The sequence below is a fragment of the Molothrus aeneus genome, chromosome 5, assembly GCF_037042795.1.
Source record: "Molothrus aeneus isolate 106 chromosome 5, BPBGC_Maene_1.0, whole genome shotgun sequence".
NCBI classification, from domain to species: Eukaryota; Metazoa; Chordata; class Aves; order Passeriformes; family Icteridae; genus Molothrus; species Molothrus aeneus.
The window spans coordinates 70,441,678-70,463,053 of NC_089650.1; the positions used below are offsets into that span (position 1 = coordinate 70,441,678).

At 59.6% G+C, this 21,376-nt stretch overlaps 2 protein-coding genes across 2 annotated transcripts; one reads left to right on the plus strand and one right to left on the minus strand.

The window, feature by feature from the left end:
* Window positions 1-1,891: 1,891 nt before the first annotated feature.
* CALU (calumenin) lies at window positions 1,892-16,570 on the plus strand. The gene is made up of 7 exons (XM_066551118.1): window positions 1,892-1,943; window positions 6,593-6,827; window positions 10,765-10,958; window positions 14,138-14,304; window positions 14,399-14,459; window positions 14,743-14,942; window positions 15,202-16,570. Exons 2-7 carry the CDS (start codon window positions 6,607-6,609, stop codon window positions 15,304-15,306), a joined length of 948 nt encoding a protein of 315 aa, XP_066407215.1. The 5' UTR covers window positions 1,892-1,943; window positions 6,593-6,606; the 3' UTR covers window positions 15,307-16,570.
* Window positions 16,571-17,628: 1,058 nt separating this feature from the next.
* On the minus strand, window positions 17,629-20,210 carry OPN1SW (opsin 1, short wave sensitive). The gene is made up of 5 exons (XM_066550198.1): window positions 19,868-20,210; window positions 19,081-19,249; window positions 18,751-18,916; window positions 18,131-18,370; window positions 17,629-17,751 (listed from the first exon to the last, which is right to left on the minus strand). The coding sequence occupies exons 1-5, from the start codon at window positions 20,208-20,210 to the stop codon at window positions 17,629-17,631; spliced, it is 1,041 nt and encodes a 346-aa protein (XP_066406295.1).
* Between the last annotated feature and the right edge of the window lie 1,166 nt (window positions 20,211-21,376).

Here is a 21,376-nt window from a genome sequence, read left to right on the forward strand (position 1 = left end):
CCTGAGCTGATCCAAGGAAAACAGAACAAATCATTTTGGATCTCTGTAAAGCTTTTCCAGAATCTCAGAATCACTGATGTTGGAAAAGCCCTCCCAGCCCATCCAATCCCAGCTGTGCCCCATCCCCACCTTGTCCCCAGCCCAGAGCCCTGAGTGCCACATCCAAGAATTCCTTGGACACCTACAGGGATGGGCACTCGGGCACTCCAAAGCTCCCTGGGCAGCCCCTGCCAAGGCCTGAACCCCTTTCCATGGGGAAATTCCTGCTGATTCCCCCCTGAGCCTGCCCTGGCCCAGCCTGAGGCCATTCCCTCTGCTCCTGTCCCTGTTCCCGGCTGTGCCCTCCTGGCAGGGACTTGTGCAGAGCCACCAGGGCCCCCTGAGCCTCCTTTGCTCCAGGCTCAGCCCCTGCCCAGCTCCCTCAGCCCTCCTGGGGCTCCAGCCCCTTGACATCTTCCTTGAAGTTTGAGATGTTTCAGCTCTGTCTCTTTCCAGATCTTTCTGGACAAACTGCCCAGCCCAGCAGGATAAACACCTCAGGATGAAGGGAACAGCTGGAGCTGTGCCAGGGGAGGGATAGCATGGACAGCAGGAAAGGCTCTATTCCAGGGGGTGCTGGGCACTGCCCAGGCTCCCCAGGGAACGGGCACGGCCCCAGAGCTCCAGGAGCATTTGGGCAGCGCTGCCAGGGATGCACAGGCTGGGATTGTTGGTGATGGGAAAGGTGTACCCTCATGTCTTCACAAACAGTTCCACGGGTGAGGGGGTGGGTGCTGATGTCTTTGAAGTGGGGCTGAATGCCTGCAGCGGGTTTGTCACAGGGCCCAGCCAGCCTCAGCCCTGAAATGATACAGGTCTGCACAGGGCGGAGCTGATGGACTGCTGCAGGACTGCTCTGTCCCCTCTGTGCCTGCTCTGTCCCCTCTGTGCCTGCTCTGTGCTTTGCACAGTGGGATTTCCCTGCACTGTGGGGTCAGTGTAGGGCCGGTATCTGGCTCAGTGACCCCAGCAGGTCCTGCCCAGGGGTCTCTGTAATTGAGTTTGCAGCTCCATGGCAGCCCATCCCTTCCACTGGGCCACACTGACCAGCAGGGAAAGGCTGGGAGTGACCAGGAGTGACTAGGGGGTGACTAGGGGGTGACCAGGGGGTGACCGGGGTGATCAGGCAGTGACCAGGGGGTGATCAGGAGTGACCAGGCACTGACAAGGTGGACACCAGGCAGTAACCAGGAGTGGCCAGGCACTGATCAGGGGTGACCAGGAGAGGCCAGGAATGACCAGGGGTGAGCAGGGGGTGACCAGAAGGTGATCAGGCAGTGATCAGGCACTGACCAGAGAGGTGACCAGGGGTGACCAAGTAGTGACCAGGGAGTAACCAGGGCGTGAACAAGGGGTGACCAGGCACTGACCAGGGGTGATCAGACAGTAACCAGGGGGTGCCAGGCACTGACCAGGGGTGATCAGACAGTAACCAGGGGGTGGCCAGTCACTGACCAGGGGGTGACCAGGGGTACACGCTCGGCTCCACTACCCCAGCCCCGCCTCGGCTTTCCCGCCTTTCCCGCACACGTGACTCTGCCATTCCCGCGTGCGCGTGCGCAGTGCGGCGCGGGGCGCCCTAGTGGGCGGGGCCGGCGGCCGGCGCGCGCCTGAGGACGTGGCGCTTTCCAGCCAATCAGCGCCCCCGTCCGTGGCGGGGTGGGCGGGGCCGGAGGGAGCGGGGCCGTAGGAGGGCGCGGGGGGCGGGGCGCGAGGCGGGGGCGGGCAGAGGGGCGGAGTGGCGGCAGAAAAGACCAATCGGAACGCGCATCGGCGCGGGGGAAGAGGTGTGGCCCTCCCGTGATTGGTGGGCGGGGAGGGCGCGCGGGGGGCCGTGCGGCGTGGCGCGGCGCCGACTTCCGGTGCGCGGAGCGGCGGCGGCAGCGGCGGCGGCGGAGGGGACGGTGAGGGACGGGAAGGGACCGGGATGGGCACCGAGGCCGGGGCCGGGGCCTGGGGCGCGGGGAAGCGGCGGGAGCAGCTCTGCGGGGCCGCTGCGGTGTGGCGGTAACGCGGCAGCGGCAGCGCCGGGCCCGGTCTCCATGGGAACGGGCGGGAGCGGCGGCGCCGCCGCGTCCGCGACTCCTGCGGCCCGTCCCGCTGTGTGATGCCGAGTTCCAGGGCCGCCCGAGACCGGGCCCAGGGCGGGTGGGCTGGGCCGGTCGGGACCGCCGGTCCTGGGGACGGAGTCTCTGCATCTCACGACCAGGGCGGGACCGGCCCGCGGGAATCCATCGCCTGCCCCGGGGCGTTATCCGCCGGGATAACGGGCTGTGGGACCCCCGGGACACCGGGATAACGGGCTGTGGGACCCCCGGGACACCGGGATAACGGGCCGTGGGACCCTCGGGACACCGGGATAACGGGCCGTGGGACCCTCGGGACACCGGGATAAAGGGCCGTGGGACCCCCGGGACACCCGGATAACGGGCTGTGGGACCCCCGGGATAACTGGATAACGGGCCGTGGGACCCCCGGGATAACGGGATAACGGGCTGTGGGATCCCCGGGATAACGGGATAACGGGCTGGGGGACCCTCGGTGCTGCCCCGCGCGGGGGCTCTGGGCCGAGGAGGTGCCACCCCCCGCCCGTGCTCCTCTCCCGCAGCTCTCGGTGACCCCAAACGCTGGGGCTGGTTTGGAGCAGGACCAGCCCGTTTCTGCCCCGGGATTGGTTTTGGCTCCCTGTCTCCCCCACATCCGTACATCCTTTTCCCCTTGCCGTGCCCCGGGGCGGCACCCTGGGGTCCCAGTTAATTGTTCCCTGGCTGCTCCAATGGGATCCATCCCGTGAAAAGCCGAAGCAGGCTGATTCCCAAACCTGAACAAATTGTGTTGCCCGTGGGGGGTTTTATGGGGTCCTGTTGGCCTCCCACATGGGAAATGTGAGGGGCTTCTTCCCATCAGTTTCCTCTAAATGTCACCACAGTTACAAGCCCAGTGCAGGATCCTGAATTTCTCTGTCAGTATCCTAGCAAACTCAATGGGAATTCTGGGTTTTTCCATCAATATTTCAGCAAACCCACCTGGAATCCCAAGTTCCTCCATCAACAGCCCATGAAAACCCACCTGGGACCCCGAGTTTCTCCATCAATATCCTTGGAATCCCAATGTCCTCCATCAGTATCCCACCTAGCCCCACTGGAATCCCGAGTTCCTCCCCAGCTGAGGGTCTGGGCCCCCATTCTGACCCCCACATATTCCCCCCACTGGTTCCTGCTCCTGACTTCCCTGCGGCTCACCCAGAGACCCTTTATCCGGGAGGAGAGGGATCCTTGGGATGAGAGGGGCTCTGCTTTCCCTCAGGCTGGGATCCCCACAGGGAGTCCAGGGCCCATCCCTTGGTCAGCAGGAGCTGCTGGTGCTGCCAGGTTTTCCTGGAGAATTCTTTATGGATAACTGTGGTTTGTGGGTTTTGGTGTCTCTGAGCACCTTTCCTGGCACTGCCCGGAGCTGGGATTGTCCCTCTTTGATCACTTCCAAGTGCCTCTGGGCTCTGTGTGGACACTGGCAGATAACATCGGGCTGTTTGACCCGCTCCAGGTCACTCTGTGCTCCAGGCTGGGCTGGTCCTGGGATCAGCACGGGGCTGGGCAGGCCCTGGCAGCTGGGATGTGCCCAGAGGAGCAGGAGTCAGCTCCTGGGGATGGGGATACCCAGGGGGAGCAGGAGTCAGCTCCTGGGACAGGGATACCCAGAGGAGCAGGAGTCAGCTCCTGGGGATGGGGATACCCAGAGGAGCAGGAGGCAGCTCCTGGGACAGGGATACCCAGAGGAGCAGGAGTCAGCTCCTCAGGACAGGGATACCCAGAGGAGCAGGAGGCAGCTCCTGGGGATGGGGATACCCAGAGGAGCAGGAGTCAGCTCCTGGGACAGGGATACCCAGAGGAGCAGGAGGCAGCTCCTGGGGATGGGGATACCCAGAGGAGCAGGAGTCAGCTCCTGGGACAGGGATACCCAGAGGAGCAGGAGTCAGCTCCTGGGACAGGGATACCCAGAGGAGCAGGAGGCAGCTCCTGGGACAGGGATACCCAGGGGGAGCAGGAGTCAGCTCCTGGGGATGGGGATACCCAGGGGGAGCAGGAGGCAGCTCCTGGGGATGGGGATACCCAGAGGAGCAGGAGGCAGCTCCTGGGACAGGGATACCCAGAGGAGCAGGAGGCAGCTCCTGGGGATGGGGATACCCAGAGGAGCAGGAGGCAGCTCCTGGGACAGGGATACCCAGAGGAGCAGGAGGCAGCTCCTGGGACAGGGATACCCAGAGGAGCAGGAGGCAGCTCCTGGGGATGGGGATACCCAGAGGAGCAGGAGGCAGCTCCTGGGACAGGGATACCCAGAGGAGCAGGAGGCAGCTCCTGGGACAGGGATACCCAGAGGAGCAGGAGGCAGCTCCTGGGGATGGGGATACCCAGAGGAGCAGGAGGCAGCTCCTGGGGATGGGGATACCCAGGGGGAGCAGGAGGCAGCTCCTGGGGATGGGGATACCCAGAGGAGCAGGAGGCAGCTCCTCAGGACAGGGTTACACAGAGCTCCACGTACACCTGGCACTGGCTTTCCCTCCTGGGAGGTTTCTTCTCCCCAGAAACACTAAAATAGTGACTTTTTCCCCTCACCCTGCCCTGTCCTCCCCCACTTCCAAGGAATTGAAGCTTGTGGATTTTCTGAATGGTCTGATAAATCCTCATTCAAAAACAGGAAGGAAAGGGCTTTTCCATGTCCTTTCCCCCATGTCCTGCCACCAGTGCCTTGGTTTGACGTGGGGCCAGTCCCAGGTCACTCCTGGTCATTCCTGGGTCACTCCTAGGGCAGAACTCCTTGGTGAGAGTTCAGGTTAAAGGGCTGAGGTTCAGGCTAAAGGGGATTTTAAACCACAGACTTTAAGAGATAAGGAATGGCAATACCTGGGTTTACATTTATGTTTAAGAGCTCTGGATGGGGAAGACCTGGATGTAAATTTAAAGGGGTAAGGATGGGGAATATCTTGGGTTTAAATTTAAGCTAAAGCAATAGGGATGAGGAATATATTGAAATAAATTTGCATTTAAGAGCTCTGGATGGTGACTATCTGGATTAAATTTAGAATGAAAGAGTTAAAAACCAGAAATAGCTTGATTAAAATTTAAGGCTAAATACACCAGGATGATGAATAGCTGGACTGAAATTTAGAGATGAGGATGGGGAACACCTGGATCTAAGATGGGATCTAAGATGGGATCTCAGTGACGAGCATGGGGAACACCTGAGTTTCTGCTGGGATCTAAAGGGATGAGCCTCTGGAATCCCTCCAGAGCTGCCATGGATCCCAGGCCCATTTGGGTGGTTTGTCCAGGCGGTCCCAGTGTGGGGGAGGATTCACCTGCAGTGGGTCTGGGGAGCACCAGGGCTGGGGAGGGGATGTGGGGGGCAGAGCTGGGGTGTGCACGTCCTTCATTCCTCCATCTGGATCCACTTCCTTCCTTCCTTTCTTCCCTCCAGGACCCCTTTCCCCACCCCTGGATCCCTTCCCAGCCCAGCTGCCGCTCGGAGGGGCTCTGGGATGGGGTCGGGAGCAGCTCTGGGGAAACGGGACATTCCCCACGTGCACGGGGCTGGAAATTCCCTGTGCCCGATAATCTGGGTTAATTAATCCCTGTGCCCCGATAATCTGTGTTAATTAGTCACTGTGCCCCGATAATCTGTGTTAATTAGTCACTGTGCCCTGATAATCTGTGTTAATGAATGCCTGTGCCCTGATAATCCATGTCAGTGAATCACTTTTGCCCAGATAACCCATATCAGTTCATTACAGTGCCCTGATAATTAGGATCAGTTGATCAATTTGACCTGAGAATATTCATCATTTTCCCCTATAATTTGCATTTATTAGTCATTTGTGCCCACACAAATCTGCACTAGTTCTCCATTTTCCCAAATAACGTGCAGTAATTCCCCATTTTTCCCAGACAGTCTGCATTAAATCATCATCTTTGCCCAGACAATCCATATTTATCATTTCATCCAGATCATCTGGATTAATCATTTTTGCTCCTATAATCTGTATTATTATTAATCTGTTTTTTCCCCAATAACATGCCCTAATCCCCATTTCTCACAGATAATTTGCCCTAATCCCCAGTTTTTCCAAGATAACTGGCCCTAAACCCTATTCTTCCCAAACAACCCATCCCATGGCGATGTCCCTGTCCCAGTGTCCCTGTCCCATGGCAGTGTCCCATCATGGTGTCCCTGTCCCCTGTCCCACAGCAGTGTCCCTGTCCCAGTGTCCCTGTCCCACAGTGGTGTCCCTGTCCCACAGTGGTGTCCCTGTCCCGGTGCCCCTGTCCCATGGCAGTGTCCCTGTCCCCAGCCCCTGTCCCACAGTGGTGTCCCTGTCCCATCATGGTGTCCCTGTCCCACGGCAGTGTCCCTGTCCCACGGCAGTGTTCCTGTCCCCAGCCCCGGTCCCACGGTGGTGTCCCTGTCCCACAGCAGTGTCCCTGTCCCCAGCCCCTGTCCCAGGGCAGTGTTCCCATCCCGGTGTCCCTGTCCCACGGCGCTGTCCCTGTCCCCGCAGGCAGGCCCGGCACGATGCGGTTCCCGCGGCTGCTGCTGTGCGTGGGCGTGTGGGCGCTGTGCGGCTCGGCCAAGCCCACGGAGCGCAAGGAGCGCGTGGTGCGCGAGGCCCCGCTCAGCGCCCGCGAGCACGACGATGCCCAGAGCTTCGACTACGACCACGACGCCTTCCTGGGCGCCGACGAGGCCAAGAGCTTCGACCAGCTCACCCCGGAGGAGAGCAAGGAGCGCCTGGGGTAAGGACAGCATCCCCGCCCTGCCCGGAGCGGGAGGGCACACACGGGCACGCTCCCCCCCCGGGAATCCCCCAAAAAGTCACCCGGAGCCATTTCCTGTGCCTGGCATTCCCCAAAACTCCGGAGCAGACGGGGGGTTCTGCACTGTGCTGTGCTCGCTCCCTGTTCTCTGGGTGCCTCTGGAGCCCCTGGCATCACTGGTGTTTCTCAGTTGGAGGTTGGTTGGGAGTTGGAAAAACAGAGCCTGTATGGAGATTCCCCGTCCAACATCTCCCCTCAGATCCAGGATAGCCATGCCTGCCCTCAGATCCAGGATAGCCGTGTCTCTCCTCAGATCCAGGATGGCCGTGCCTGCCCTGGGATCTGGCCCAGGATGGTTCTGGGAGCTGTGCAGGGCCGGGTGCCCCCGCAGCAGCTGCTGCCGCAGTTGTTCTGGGGCTCAGGGTGGCTCAAACCTGGGACCTGCAGGCTCCAACAGGGTGGGGGGGCCTGGAGGACAGAGGCTCCCCAGGGAGCTCAGGACATTGTCAGGGTGCTGGGCTCCAGTCACCTTGGAACTGGGTGCTTTGGCTGGGCTTTCATGGAATGGCTGGGTGGGAAGGGACCCCAAAGCCCCTCCAGTGCCACCCCCACCATAGCAGGGACACCTCCCACTGTCCCAGGCTGCTCCAGCCCCCGTGTCCAGCCTGCCCTGGGGCACTGCCAGGGATGCAGAGGCAGCCCCAGCTGCTCTGGGCACCCTGTGCCAGGGCCTGCCCACCCTCCCAGCCAGGAATCCCTTCCCAAGATTCCACCTGATTCTCTCCCCCTTTTTTAGTCAGACTTGATTTTTTCAGCCAAGCATCCCAACCTTGCTCTGCTGCTGGAGCAGCACCTACCACAGCTGATAGTGAATTTTGGGCTGTTTTTTGGGAATGGTGCTCCCCGATGGGACAGGAAAGCTCAACCACATGTTGGGTGCTGGGGACACCTCCAGAGTGAGCCAATTCCCACAGCGGGATGTGCAGGGCAGGAGGTGCCAGGTTCCATCCATCCTTATGGGTCGTCCAGGCTCCCAGTGGGAAGGAGTTGCTGGCCTCTCCTCCAGCACTTCATGGCCAGAGGGAATTTCCTCCCTCCAGGGACAATTTAAACTGGGAAACCCCTTGATCCTTTGGAGCCAGGCCCTGGTCGCTGCATAAGTTCCAAAATACAGGATCCAGGAGACTTTTTGCCTCCTTTTTTGCCACCTGGCACAATCAGAGGGAGTGCCTCGATGCCCCTGGAGCAGCATCAGATGGGAGGGAAGCTGGGCCCCCCCTGGCCTCTCTCGATGCCAGGGCTGCAATCCCAGAGCCCGTCACGGCTCAATCCCATTGTTCTGCTGCGTTACCCGGAACGCCTTTCCACGGGGGATTTACTGCCCTGCATACAAACAGCCCAGGACTGTCTGCGGGGCAGCTCTGGCCATCCCGAGCCCAGGGCCTCCCGTAAACCCCTTATCTCGGGGGGTTTTGTGAGCTCTGTGCCCCAGCGGGGCTGTGCTGCAGCAGGGGCCGCTTTTCCTGCGGCAGCTCCGCCTCGGCTCCCTCCCCTCCTGCCCTGGGGCCGCGGCTTGGGAGCGCTGCCCGGTGCCTGCCCCGGTCGGTCGGTTGGTCGGTGTGTCCCTGTCCCTTGGAGCGGGCAGTGGGAACGGGGAGCAGCTGCTGCCCAGTGCCTGCCCCGGTTGATGTGTCCGTGTGTCCCGGCAGTGCTGGTCCCTTGGAGCGAGCAGTGGGAACGGGACCGGGCAGTGGGAACGGGGAGCAGCTGCTGCTCTCGCCAGCATCTGCTGCCTGCCCTTGCTGGGGGCAGGACGGGCCCTTGGCAAAGTGGAAGGGTTTGGTGGCTGCTGCCCTGGGAAAGCAGCCGTGAGCAGCTGGTGCCAGCCCCCAGACCGGGGTGGGGAGGAGGTTTGGGAGCTTCCTGAGCACTCGAGAGGGTTTGACTTCCCTGGGAAGCTGTTCCCTAATTAACCCTGTAGAAACTGCCCTGGAAAAACTGCCTGGCCATCAATCCCTGCCGGCTCTGGTCCTCCATTCCAGGGATTTTCCCTAATAAATCCCCTTGCTAGTGGTGTACCTTCTTGAGAGAGGGAAACGCAGAATTTTCCCCCTGAAATAGGAAGGATTTGAGAGCTTTATTTGTGGTTTATATATTTACATGGACAAATGTTTAATATCTATGTGGATAGTTACATGGATAGTAACTATCCACATGGATATTAAACATATACATAGTTCTATGCAGAATTTTATAATATTGATTTGTTATATGTTTATACGGAAGATTTTGAATATTTATGTGACATTTTGCATATTTCTGTGTTTGATCAGAAATATCGGAAGGGACGCTTTGCACATTGATGTATAAAATTCTGAAATATTTCTATAATATTTTACATATGTGTGCATAAATTTGGGTGCTATTGATGAGCTATTGTTTTATATTTACATATTTATTTTATGTATTTCTCTTTAAAATCACTCAGGTCTCCAAGCCCTGCCCACTGCCCCCACTCTGGCCTCTCGCTGTCAGAACTAAATTCCACATTTTCCCTTTGTTCTTCCAGTCTCTCTCCAGCTTCTCATTGCCAGGAACATCCTTTGTGCCACAGAGGAATTCCTGGTTTTCCTAGACCGAGGCAATTCTGAAACACAGAAACCTGGGTGTGAGCATGGGTGGCTCCAGTGCCCGGTTTTCCCTTTGCGTCAATATATTTGGAATTAATAGTCCTAGCGGCAATCTAAAATTTAAAATTCCGTTTTCCACCTGTCTAAAATTCCTTAAATACCTGGGCTGGAGCTCAGGATTCCTGACCTGTTTTCCGTTAAACCTTCATGTTAGAGGAAAAAAACCAGGATCCTGCTTCACCAGACAAAGGATTTTGGGACTGTTATCCATGATTTTCATCCGAGGAGCCCAAAACCTCCCCAGCACAGAGCTGGGAGTGCTCTGGGGAGCGAGCGCTGCTGCGGATCAAGCAGCCCCCACCCCCCGGCTCCATCTGCCCCTGGATCCCGCATTCCTGCCGGCCTTTCCTACAGCTGCTGCTAAAAATAACGGAGGCACGCGGCTCCGGGGCTGCGGCTCCGGTGTCTGCCCGGCCCGGCACCGGGGCTGCTCTGCTCCGCTGGGCTTGGGCGGCTCCCGCTCCTCCCGCAGAGCCAAACTTCCCCAAACTTCCCCAAACTTCCCCAAACTTCCCCAAACCTCCTGGCTTTAGCAGAAATGTGCGTCCCTGCTCCTCGCCCGGCGCCGGCAAGGCGGGAGGACGTGCAGATGGAGCTTTCCTAAGGTTTAACAGGGAAGGTTTTCCCCTAAAACTCGTAATTCCTGAAGGAACCACAACCTGAGTGGTTCGAGAGTGGCCAAGCTGGTGATTTCCATGTCTGAGCCAGTGTTTTCTGTGTCCAAAACAGAGTTTTGGCAGCTGACCTTGCTTTTCGGCAGCTAACCCAAAATGTTGGTTTTAAAGATAAATTTTTCAAATGGTTGAATTTGCAAATTTCATAACCACCTCAAACTTTCTCCTGGCATCACCAGGAGAGGCAGAGCCGATATTCCCATTTTTAATACAAATATGGGTCTGTACTCATCACCTGCACCATCTTGGTCAAAGGACTCATGGATGGGTCTTTCCCAGGGGCTTAAAATGAAGCTTTTCCCCTAAAACTAAGAATTTCTGAAGAAACCAGAACCTGAGTAGTCCAGAAGTGGCCAAGCCAGGGATTTTCATGTCTGAGCCAAAGTTTTGGCAGCTGAACCATATGTTGCTTTTTAAGGATAAACTCTCCAAATGGTTGAATTCCCAAATTCTGTAATGACCTCAACTTGCCCCCTCTGCCCCTTCCCATTCCCTCCCTGCTAACCTCTCATTTTTTTTAACTTTTGATGCATTTCTCTGTGTTTCCCACAGGAAGATTGTAGGGAAAATAGACGAGGATGGAGATGGGTTTGTGACAGTGGAGGAGCTGAAGGCCTGGATCAAGTTTGCCCAAAAGCGCTGGATTTACGAGGATGTGGAGCGCCAGTGGAAGGGCCACGACCTCAATGAGGACGGGCTTGTTTCCTGGGAGGAGTATAAAAATGCCACCTATGGATATATCCTGGGTAGGTCCTGGCTCTTGGCTTGGGCCTTTCCTGGAGCCAGCAGCTGGGACGTCCTGCTCTGCTTTGGGTCACTGAGGGTCAGTGGGGTGGTCAGGGATCAGGGTGGGCTCAGGGCACAGTGGTCAGTGGTGGTCAGGGACTGGGATGGGCTCATGGAGTGATGGTTGGCAGGATGGACATGGATCCAGACAGGGTTGTGGAGGGGGAGTTTGGGGCCCAGAGGAAGTTGTGGTTGAGAGTGTGGGGTGGTGCTGGGCTGGCGTTTGGCTGACCTGAGATGGATTTGTCCCCTGGGGTAAGCACAGGAATATGATGTAGGATGTGGCCTTGGTGTACATGGGGCCAGCTGGAGCAGATGTCCCCAATATGTTACACTTTGAAACCTCTAAAACTCTACAAATTGACCTCCTGGTGGCATTAGAAAAGAGAAATCCAAGGAAAAGAACCGAAAATACATGGAAGTCTCCCCAACGGAAAGTTTACACACCCCACACCCTCAGTTTCCCCTCTGCAGCCACACTTGGGCATTATTGATGTTCCTGGTGACAAATGCAGCCCTGGGCTGAATCCACGTGATTTTGGGATGAATGGCATGTGGGAATGGGGGTTTCCAGCCCTTTGGAATTCCTGCTTTGTGGGGGAATTTGGGACCAGCAGGTGGAACGCACTGATCCGCAGCTGTGGAGCCACCTTGGTGTGTCCATTGCATCCCTAAACCCAACAAACCACTAGCAGAGATTTCAGTTGCTTTCCCTTGTCCTGGGAGCAGTTTTAGGCCCCAGAGCTCAGGGATTTTGGGACAGGTGCTGGGCCAGTAGTGAGGCATGGCCTCAGACATCCCTGGGAGTGAGGGAAGCAGCAGCTCTTTTGGGGTTAAAACCATAAACCGTCAAGCCCTGTGCCAGCTCTGGCCTCCAGCACTGTAGACTGGCCCAGCGGAGGAGCTGCAGCTCTGGAGTGTCGAATCCACTCTAATTTCCTAAATATTGCCAAAAATAGTCAAACTGCTCCGCGGGATGTGCAGAGGGGGAACCGCTGCACAGGAGGCTCATCCATCTCCCTTGGGATCGGGGAGGATCTGGATTTGCTGTGCTGGTGGCCAGGGAGGGCCCTGTGACACCCCTGGGCTGGGGCAGCACCTCCCAAAGCTCCCTTTGCCACGGGTTTCTGGGCTAATCTGCCTGTGTGAATCCAGCCTGGAAGGGGCAGAGAGGTCAGGGAAGGGTTGAGCCCACTTTGAGGGGTCTGGGATGGCATTTCGGACCTGCAGGTGTTGGATAGGGAAAAGTGTGAGCATTCACGAGGAAAAGCCTTAGTGAGAGAGCCCTGCATGAACAGAACCCCCTTGATGAGCTGGAGGAGCAGTTCCCCCGCAGTCTGGCAGGGTGTGGGGAGTGCCCAGCCCCCGGCACGGCCGGTTCCAGAGCTGGAGCAGCCCCGGAGGCTGCGTGCCCCTGGCAGGCCCTGGTGCAGCCTCCGCTCCTGCTGCTCCCACATACTTGTGTCCTTACGGAGCGCCGGGAGGATCCTGCCTCACGCTCTGGCTCCGGCTCCTCTCGGCAGGAATTACTTTTCCACAGCTCCTTGCTGCTCAAATGTTCCCCTGTCTTCTCCTCGCTCCCCTCCCTGGCCAGAGTGGGGCTGGAATGCCTCTGGAAGTGCCTCCTGAGTGTTGACCCGTGGCCAAGGGATTCATGGGGCCAGGCATTGCCCTTGGCTGCCTTGGAGGGTCCAGAATGTGTTTTGTCAGCAAAATGAGGTGCCAGGAGTGGTTTTATTAATTAATTAATTAATTACACACCAGGATGAGTCACTGGGTGGCCCCCAGAAGTGTCACGGAGCAGTGTGGGGTTCTGCTGGGGGGAGTCCTGGGAAGCACGGAATATCAAGTGATAAACGTCCAAGAGCTTCATCTGAGACTGGAAACTTCTTTGAAACTCCCTTCAAAATCAGAGTATTATCATCATCATCATCACCACTCCTATTTTTGTTAATTCCTCAATCCCATGGTGGGATCCAAAACCAGGACACAAGATGGAGGGTTGAGTTTGTGGCCTTGCTGCCATACTCTGAGCAAAACCCCCTGCTCCCCCAGACCTCTCCCAGCCCAGGGACCAAGGCAGGAAGTAACTTTGGGGGCTTTGGGAGGGTTTAACCCTTTTTAACCCATCTGCCCCCACCCCCCCCACTCCCCCATCAAACCCATTAATTAGCCCAACAGCAATTAAGGAATCATCTGTTAACGGCGCTGGTCCTGAAGGTTTCCTTGTTCGAGGCTATGCTGCTTCTCAAGGCAAAACCTTGGGAACAGAATGGGCAATTTGGGGTTCATTCAGCCCTAGAGCTGCCTTAAAGTAAGAATCTTTGGATATTTAATGGATGCTCCAGAGCCCCTTAATCCCGGGCTCCCCAATGCCTGCCTTTTGCCTCAGGTAATAGAGCAGGGACACGGGAGCTTTGGGACCTTCTTGTTAGATGGGGCCTGGCTCAGGTTTAACTCAAGCAGAGCGTGGCAGTGTCCCCCAGGATCCACGTTCTCCAGGGCTGCTGGACACTGCTGTGTCTGTAACCCCTGTCCTGCTGCTGGCAGGGCTGTGCCAGGCGGCCACGCGTGCCCCGCAGTCCCACCCGGCCGGTGCCTGCTGGCCCTGCCACTGCCAGCAGCGAGTCAGATCCCCTTACACATTCCCCTCCCAAAATAGTTCCCGTTGAGCCTCTGGCCGTGCCGGCCAAAGCCCCCAAGGCCTGTCTTTTGGGGCCCCTCCCTGGGAATGTCATGGTCCCAGGGCTTCCGCAGCTCCTCCTGGGAGTGGGCGCGGCAGAGAAGGGGTGGCTGCAATTGAGCTTTTGCTGGCAAAGCATCGGGAGGTTGTGCTGAGAGGGAGGAAGTTGAGTTGAGTTTGAGGTTGGGTGGAGGATGTTGAGGTTGCATTGAGGAAGTTGAGGATGAGAAGGTTGTGTTCAGGAGGTTGAGTGAGGGAGGTTGAGGTTGGGTTGGGGTGAAGGTTGAGGTTGGGCTGGGGAGATCAAAGTTATCTGAGGTTGAAGTTGAGAGGAAGCTGAGGTTCAGTAGAGGAGGTTGAGGTTGAGCTGACACTGTTGACTTGGTTGAGGCTGTGTTGGTGGTTACGGGTGCTTGCCCTGCCTGAGCTGACCCGGGTGCTCCCTGTGCTCCCCAGACGATCCGGACCCTGACGATGGCTTCAACTACAAACAGATGATGGTGCGGGACGAGCGGCGCTTCAAGATGGCCGACAAGGACGGGGACCTGGCCGCCACCAAGGAGGAGTTCACGGCCTTCCTGCACCCCGAGGAGTACGACTACATGAAGGACATCGTTGTGCAGGTGGGGCCAGCGCAGAGGCACTTTGGGAAGCTCTGGTGGCGGGTGGTCACTGAGGGGCACCTTGGGCCCGGCTCACGCTGGCATCTTCTTGCAGGAAACCATGGAGGACATTGACAAGAATGGCGATGGTTTCATTGACCTGGAGGAGTACATTGGTGAGACGCTGGTGCTGCTGCTCCATGTCCTGTCCATGTCCCCTCAGTGTCCCCGTCCCGTGGGAGCCGCTGCCGCCGTGTCCTTCCCAGTCCTCCCCCTCACAGAATGTTCTTCTCTCTCTCAACTTCCACCTGCCCCTAGGCCTCCACCGAGGATTTTCGGGTGAAATCATGACCCAGATGGTGCTTTGGGGTTTTGGGGATAGATTTAGGGAACTCAAGGCTTTGGGTCAATCCTTGGGGTGGGGACAGGACCGTGGGGCTGATGCTGCTGTCCCCCCAGGTGACATGTACAGCCAGGACGGTGATGCTGATGAGCCTGAGTGGGTGAAGACGGAGCGGGAACAGTTTGTGGAGTTCCGGGACAAGAATCGGGATGGGAAGATGGACAAGGAGGAGACCAAGGATTGGATCCTGCCCTCGGACTACGACCATGCCGAGGCTGAGGCCCGGCACCTCGTCTATGAGTCTGACCAGGACAAGGTGGGCCAGCAGCTCTGGGGGGATTTGGGGAGCGGGAGGAGGAGTGGGGAGACGGCGGGATGGGGAGACGGCGGGATGGGGAGACGGCGGGATGGGGAGACAGTGGGATGGGGAAATAGCGGGATGTGGTGTTCCCTGTGGGATGGGGAGATAGCGGGATAGTGAGATAGCTGGATGGGGAGACAGCGGGATGGGGACATAGCGGGATGTGGCGTTCCCTGCGGGATGGGGAGACAGCGGGATGTGGCGTTCCCTGCAGGACGGGAAGCTGACGCGGGAGGAGATCGTGGACAAGTCAGACCTGTTCGTGGGCAGCCAGGCCACGGACTTCGGGGAGGCGCTGGTGCGGCACGACGAGTTCTAGGCTCGAGCCGGCAGCGCTCGTGGGCTCCGTCCCTGGCCGAGGCCGCTCCTCTGCGGAGAAGCCCCATCCCGGCTCCCGGGGACGGGGCTCGGGAAAGCCACACTCCCCCGGCACCTGGGGCTCGTCTCGTTGTGGGTTTTCCCCGGATTTTAACGACTTTTGGGTTATTTTTGTATGTTTTGGTTTTACCACGTGTGGGGACAGCTTCCCTGGCGCGGGGGCAGCGACGGGGCTGCCCGGGGCTGCGGGGCCCGGGGGCCTGGGGGGGAGTGGGAAATTCACAGAGGGATTGGGGTTGGAATTGCAGTTGGAATAAAAATTAGAATTGGAATTGGAATTAAAGTTGAAATTGGAATTAAAATTGGAATTTGAATTGGGCTGAAATTTTAATTAAAAATGGAATTGGAATTAAACATTGAAATCAAAGTTGAAAATTGAAATTGAAATGGAATTGGAACCAAATAAGTGGAATTGGATTAAATGGAAACAGTGATGTGAAATTGGAATGAAAAGTGAGCATTGAAGCCCCAAAAACCGTCAGAGCAGCAGCAGGGCCCAGGGGGTGACCTGGAGGTGACCCCAGGGAGGTTGGACCCTCCTCCCCTGTCGCTGCCCCCTGGGATCTGGGCGAGACCCCTCCCCCCAGCCCCGCTCCAAGTGCCTTGAATCCCCCAAACCCTGGGGGAGGGCCTCATCCCACCCCGCTCTGGGACAATTCCCGAGGTTTTCTCTCTTCTGTGTTCTTTGTCCCCCTGCAGCCACCAGAGCTGCGTGGAATCGGGCCGGGCCATCTCCAAATTCCCAGGTTTTCCCTTAAATCCTTTCCCAAAGGTTTCCAAGGGCTGACCGGATCCTTCCATCTCCTCCTCCTCTTTCTACCTCTCCTTTTCCTCCCCTCCCTGAATCCAGTGGTAAGTGGGTCGGGAATATGGCCCCATGCAGGGCTTGGGAATCTGGGAATGCTGGGGCGATCAAGGAATGTCTGGGTTGGTTTGGGACACCAGGGATGATTTGGGACAGCAGAAGTGATGTTTGGAACCCTAGGAAAGCCTCTGCTGCAGCCACCCAGCCCTGCAGCAGCCCCTCTCCTAACATCTCCCAGCTCCCGTCCGCGAGGATTTGGGCCCCTGTGACAACTCCAAACACGGATTTTTCACCTCCTCCGGGTTTATTCCTCGGTTTTCTCCTCGGGCTGATTGAAGGGATCCGGATCGGTTGGAACTCAATAAAACTGTTCACCCCCCGATGGGCCGAGGGGGACGGACCCCAGTTCCCTGTTTCCCCCTAAACCAGGATCTGGGAGAGCCCCCTTGGACTGAGCCAGACGGGTTTGGGGAGGGGGGGAACTGGCTGGGGATGTGGGGACACACGAGGCCTGTGGGAGTTCTGCCCCTGAGGCTTGGGGGGCTCAGCCCCACAGAGGGAACCCAGCCCCATGGATGGGGGGGATTCATTCCCACCCCCACCCCACAGAGGGGGGGCCCAGCCCCAGCCCCATGGATGGGGAGCTCAGCCCTGCAGATGGGGGCCCTTAGGTCCCACTCCAGCCCCACAGATGGAGAGGGTAGCACCATCCCACCTCCCTGCCCTTCCCGTGTGTGAGGCCTGAAGGGGGACAAGGGAGCAGGGTCCCACCATGGCACCACCATGGAGCACAGCCACCTCCGGGACCCATCCTGCCCCACCGTGGGGCACAGTTTCCTCTGGGACCCACCCTCTGTCCCTGCCGTGGGGCACAGCCACTCCCAAGACTTGTCCCGCCCTGCAGTGGGGCACAGCCACCCCTGGGACCCCCATCCCACCCAGCCATGGGGCACAGCTCCACCAAGGCCTCCATCCCATCCCACCATGCGGCACAGCCAGCCCCAGCTCCCCCATTGCCACCCTGCTGTGGGGCACGGTGCCCCTGGGTGCCCTGTCCCACAGCTCCCAGGTGCTCAGCGGGTCCCTGGCCACCTGTGCCGTGGGTGCCCTGTCCCTCAGGTCCCAGGTGCTCAGTGGGTCCCTGGACACTCGTGCCATAGGTGCCCTGTCCCACGGGTCCCTGGGTGCCCGTGCCGTGGGTGCCCCATCCCACAGCTCCCAGGTGCTCAGTGGGTCCCTGGGTGCCTGTGCCATGGGTTCCCTGCCCCTCAGGTCCCAGGTGCTCAGGGGTCCGCATTGCGCTCAGACTGCGGCCATGGTTTATTGTCCCACCCGCGCTACATCCTAGGCTGGCCAGGGCCCCCGGCCCCCAGAGCAGAGCCAGCCCCATGGGGGGCAGCTGGGGGAGAGCTGGGGGGCAGCCGGGGGTCCCGGGGGCTGGGGCGGTGCCGGAGCCCCTCAGCTGGGGCCGACCTGGCTGGAGGACACGGAGGAGACCTCGGTGCGCTGGGCCGAGCTGGACACCTCGGAGTCGTCTGACATGGGCCGCCCGCACACCGTCTCCATGATGCAGGCGCGGAACTGCGGGGACACGGGCGACACGGGGTCACAGGAGAGGGGACAGCTCAGCCTGGGGGTCCCACCAATCCTGTGTCCAGCCCTGGCACTGTCCTCACACCCTCAGATGCCACACTGGCCCCATCTCCTGTCCCTGGGGTCACGGTACCCCCAGCCGTGCAAGTGCTCCTGGATGTGCCATCCCCAGGTGTCCCTGGTCCCCGAGTGTCCTTGGGCACCCCTGCATGTCCCTGCTGCCCCAATGTCCTGGGGTGTCCCCATCTTCTCTGTGTCCCCCTTGCCAATGTCATCCCCTTATCTGAGTGTCCTGAGATGTCCCCTCACACAGGTGTCCCTGGGTGTCCCCCTCCCCGTGTCTCTGTGCCGGGGTCGCTGGTGTCACCTGTTTGTTCATGAAGCAGTAGATGATGGGGTTGTAGACGCAGGAGCTCTTGGAGAAGAAGGCAGGGATGGTGACGAGGCGCAGGTCGATGCCGTGCTCGCGGTTGTTCACCATGTACATGGCCAGCGCCGCGTAGGGCACGTAGCACATGCAGAAGGAGCCCACCATGACCACGACCATGCGTGACACCTCCCGCTCCGCCTTCTGTGTCGTGGCCGACTCCTGCTGCTGCGCCGCCACCTGCCCAGCGACAGGGACACCTTGGGCCTGCCCAGGCTGCCGGGCCCCTGCCGGGGCTCCTGACCCCTGCCCATCCCCTGTGCAGCCCCCGACCCCTGCCTGTGTGCCTGTCTGCCCCCCTGCCCATCCTCCTGCCTGTGCTCCTGCCCAACCTTCTGTCCAAGTAACCTCCCCTCCCTTCCTGCATCCCTGCATCCCTCCAGTCACCTCTCCCTCCCTCCTGCTCCCCATCCTGCCCTCCCTGCTCACAGTCAATTCTCCATCTCTTCATCCCTGTTCCCTCCCTCCCTCCTGCCCCCCAACCCCTCTCCACCCTCCATCCCTTGCTCTCAGCCACAGCTGTGCCTGACCCCAGTGCCCCCCGTGCCCCCGGGACTCACGGCCCGCAGGGCGCTGAGCAGCTGGGAGTAGGAGAAGATGATGAGGGAGAGGGGGACGATGAAGCAGAAGATGAAGAGGAACCAGGTGTAGTACTCGCTCTTGTACTTGGTGCCCACCGTGTACCAGTCGGGGCCGCAGGAGCACTGCAGCCCCTCGGGGATGTACCTGCAGACCTGTGCTCAGCCCCTGCTCTGCACCGTGGGGCACCCCCCGGTGCCCCCACAGCGCCCCGTGGCACTTCAGGTGCCTCAGGCACTCACCTGGCACCCCCACGGCTCCCCCACGAGCCCCCCTTGCCTCCCTGTTCCACCCCAGGCCCCGTGTCCCACCTGCTCCAGCCGAAGAAGGGTGGGATGGCGACGCCGACGCCGATGATCCAGGTGGCCGCCACCACCAGCAGCGCGTGGCGCGAGTTGAAGCGGAAGTTGCCGAAGGGTTTGCAGATGACGATGTAGCGTTCAAAGGCCAGGAAGGCCAAGGACCACCCTGTCACCAGCCCTGGGGAAACAGGGCCACCACTGGCCTCACACAACCGCCCGTGGCCACCAGGGCTAGGGGTCACCACAATTCCCAAAGCCCCACAGGCCCCTGGGTCACCGCACGGCCTGCGACCCCAGCAGAACGTAGTGGTCACCCCTCCCTTCAGGCCTCAGTGGTCACCCCAGCTCCTCCAGCCACAGGAGATCACAGGGCTCAACCCTACCCATGGCCCTTACCCATTTTGCCACCTTCAGCCCCACCAGACCACAATGATCACCCCAACCTCCCCAATCCCAGAAGAACATGATGGGCACCCCCACCTCCAGCTCCACCAGACCCAGTGGTCACCCTGACTCCTATGGTCCCACCAGACTACAGTGGTCAACTCCTAAAGGTCCAGAAGGTCACCCCAATGCCTGCACCCCAGCAGCCCGTGGTGGTCACCCCAACTCCTAAAGCCTTAGCAGAATGTGGTGGTCAACAATTCCTTGAGCCCCACCAGACCATGGTGGTCACCCCAACTCCCTCAGCCCCTGTTGGAGATCACTGTGGCCACCTCTGGCCGCAGTAGCCCCCAGTGGTCACTCCATCATCTCTGGCCGCAGCAGCCTGAGCACCCCCATGCTCCCCTCGTACCTCCGGTGGCCCCTGCAAAGCCCTCAAAGGCACACATGTGCTTCCCGAAGACAAAGTATCCCTGGGAGCTGGCCACGAAGACAGTGAAGATGCAGAAGACGCAGCACATGAGGCCGCTGACGGAGATGTTCACCAGGATGTAGTTGAGCGGCTGCCGCAGCTTCTTGTACTTGATGGTGACGATGAGGACGATGGCGTTCAGGGGGGTGCCCGCCACGAACACCAGCCCCATGAAGATGGTCTGCAGGTAGAAGGCCCACATGGGCGCGATGTGGTACTGGGGCCCATCCCAGGGCCCCACCGACGACTGGTTCTTGAACAGGTAGAACTCTTCCTCGTCCATGGCGGCGGTGCCGGGGGGGGCGCCCACCCCCCTGATATACCCTGCGCCCCCAAAGCTGCTTAGGGGGGATCAGGGCTCAGCCCGGCCAAACTTGGGGATTAGGGTGGGCTAAACCAGGCTCAGCCCCTAATCGGCCCCCTGAGCCGGCTCGAGCCGATTGCCGGTGCTCTGGAGGATTTGGGGGGGGCAGGAGGGCTCCCCCCAACATCTGGGTATGGGGAGGGTCCCCAGGGGTCTCCAAGCTTGGTCCTGTTCCTCCTGAGGTGTTCAGGTGTCCCCAGGTGTTCCCAAGCCCAAGTCTCGATCCCATCACAATGGCCAGAGGTCCCCAACCTTAGTCCTGATCCCATCAGGGTCCTCAGTGTGCCCCAGGGGTCCCCAAGCTCTGTCCTGGTCACCCCCAGCATGGCCAGGTGTCCCCAGGTGTCCCCAGGTGTCTCCAGCCTTGATCCCAGTCTCCCAGAATGGCCCAGCCCTGGATGCCTTGGGAAGAGCTCAGGGTTTCCCTCATGAGCCCCCCCACCTGCTGCCCCCCACCCCACACCCCCGGGTGCCCCCCCAGGTGTTGCCCCCCTCAAGCGATTGTCCCCAGTTCTGGGCTTGGGGGATCCCTGTGCTGGGGAGACCCCAGGTGAGGGGGGGAGTCTGGGGGTATCAAAGGGTGGGGGAGAAGCTTGGGGGGCACTGCTTAAGGTGGGGTATCTGAGAGGGGCTGTTCATTTGGGGGTGCAGTGCCAGGGGTCACTGATGGGGGGTCAGTTTGGGGTCCCAAACACTCCCAGCATTTCCTGCCCTCCCTCCCCCCTCTTTCCCTCCCCCAGCCTGTGGCACCCCCGGGGAACAGGAAGGATGAGCAGAAGCTGCTTAGGGGGGGATTACAGGGCCCCCCCCGGGCTGGGGGCGCCTATAAAGGCCGGAGCAGGGACCTCACTGTGGCACTGGGGACCCTCAGGGAAGGGGGAGCTCAGTCAGAGGGAGGGGGACACGTCCAGGCTGTGCCCCTGGGGGGGTGCGTGTGTGGGGTGCCCACCCTGGGGGTGCCCTGGGGCACCCTGGGGGTCTGTCCAGCTCTGGGGCAGAGATGGGGCCAGGGGGGCCCAGGGACGGGCCAGGGGAGGAGCAGGGGGATGGGGTGGGCTGAACCCCCAGCCCGTGTTTTACTGGGC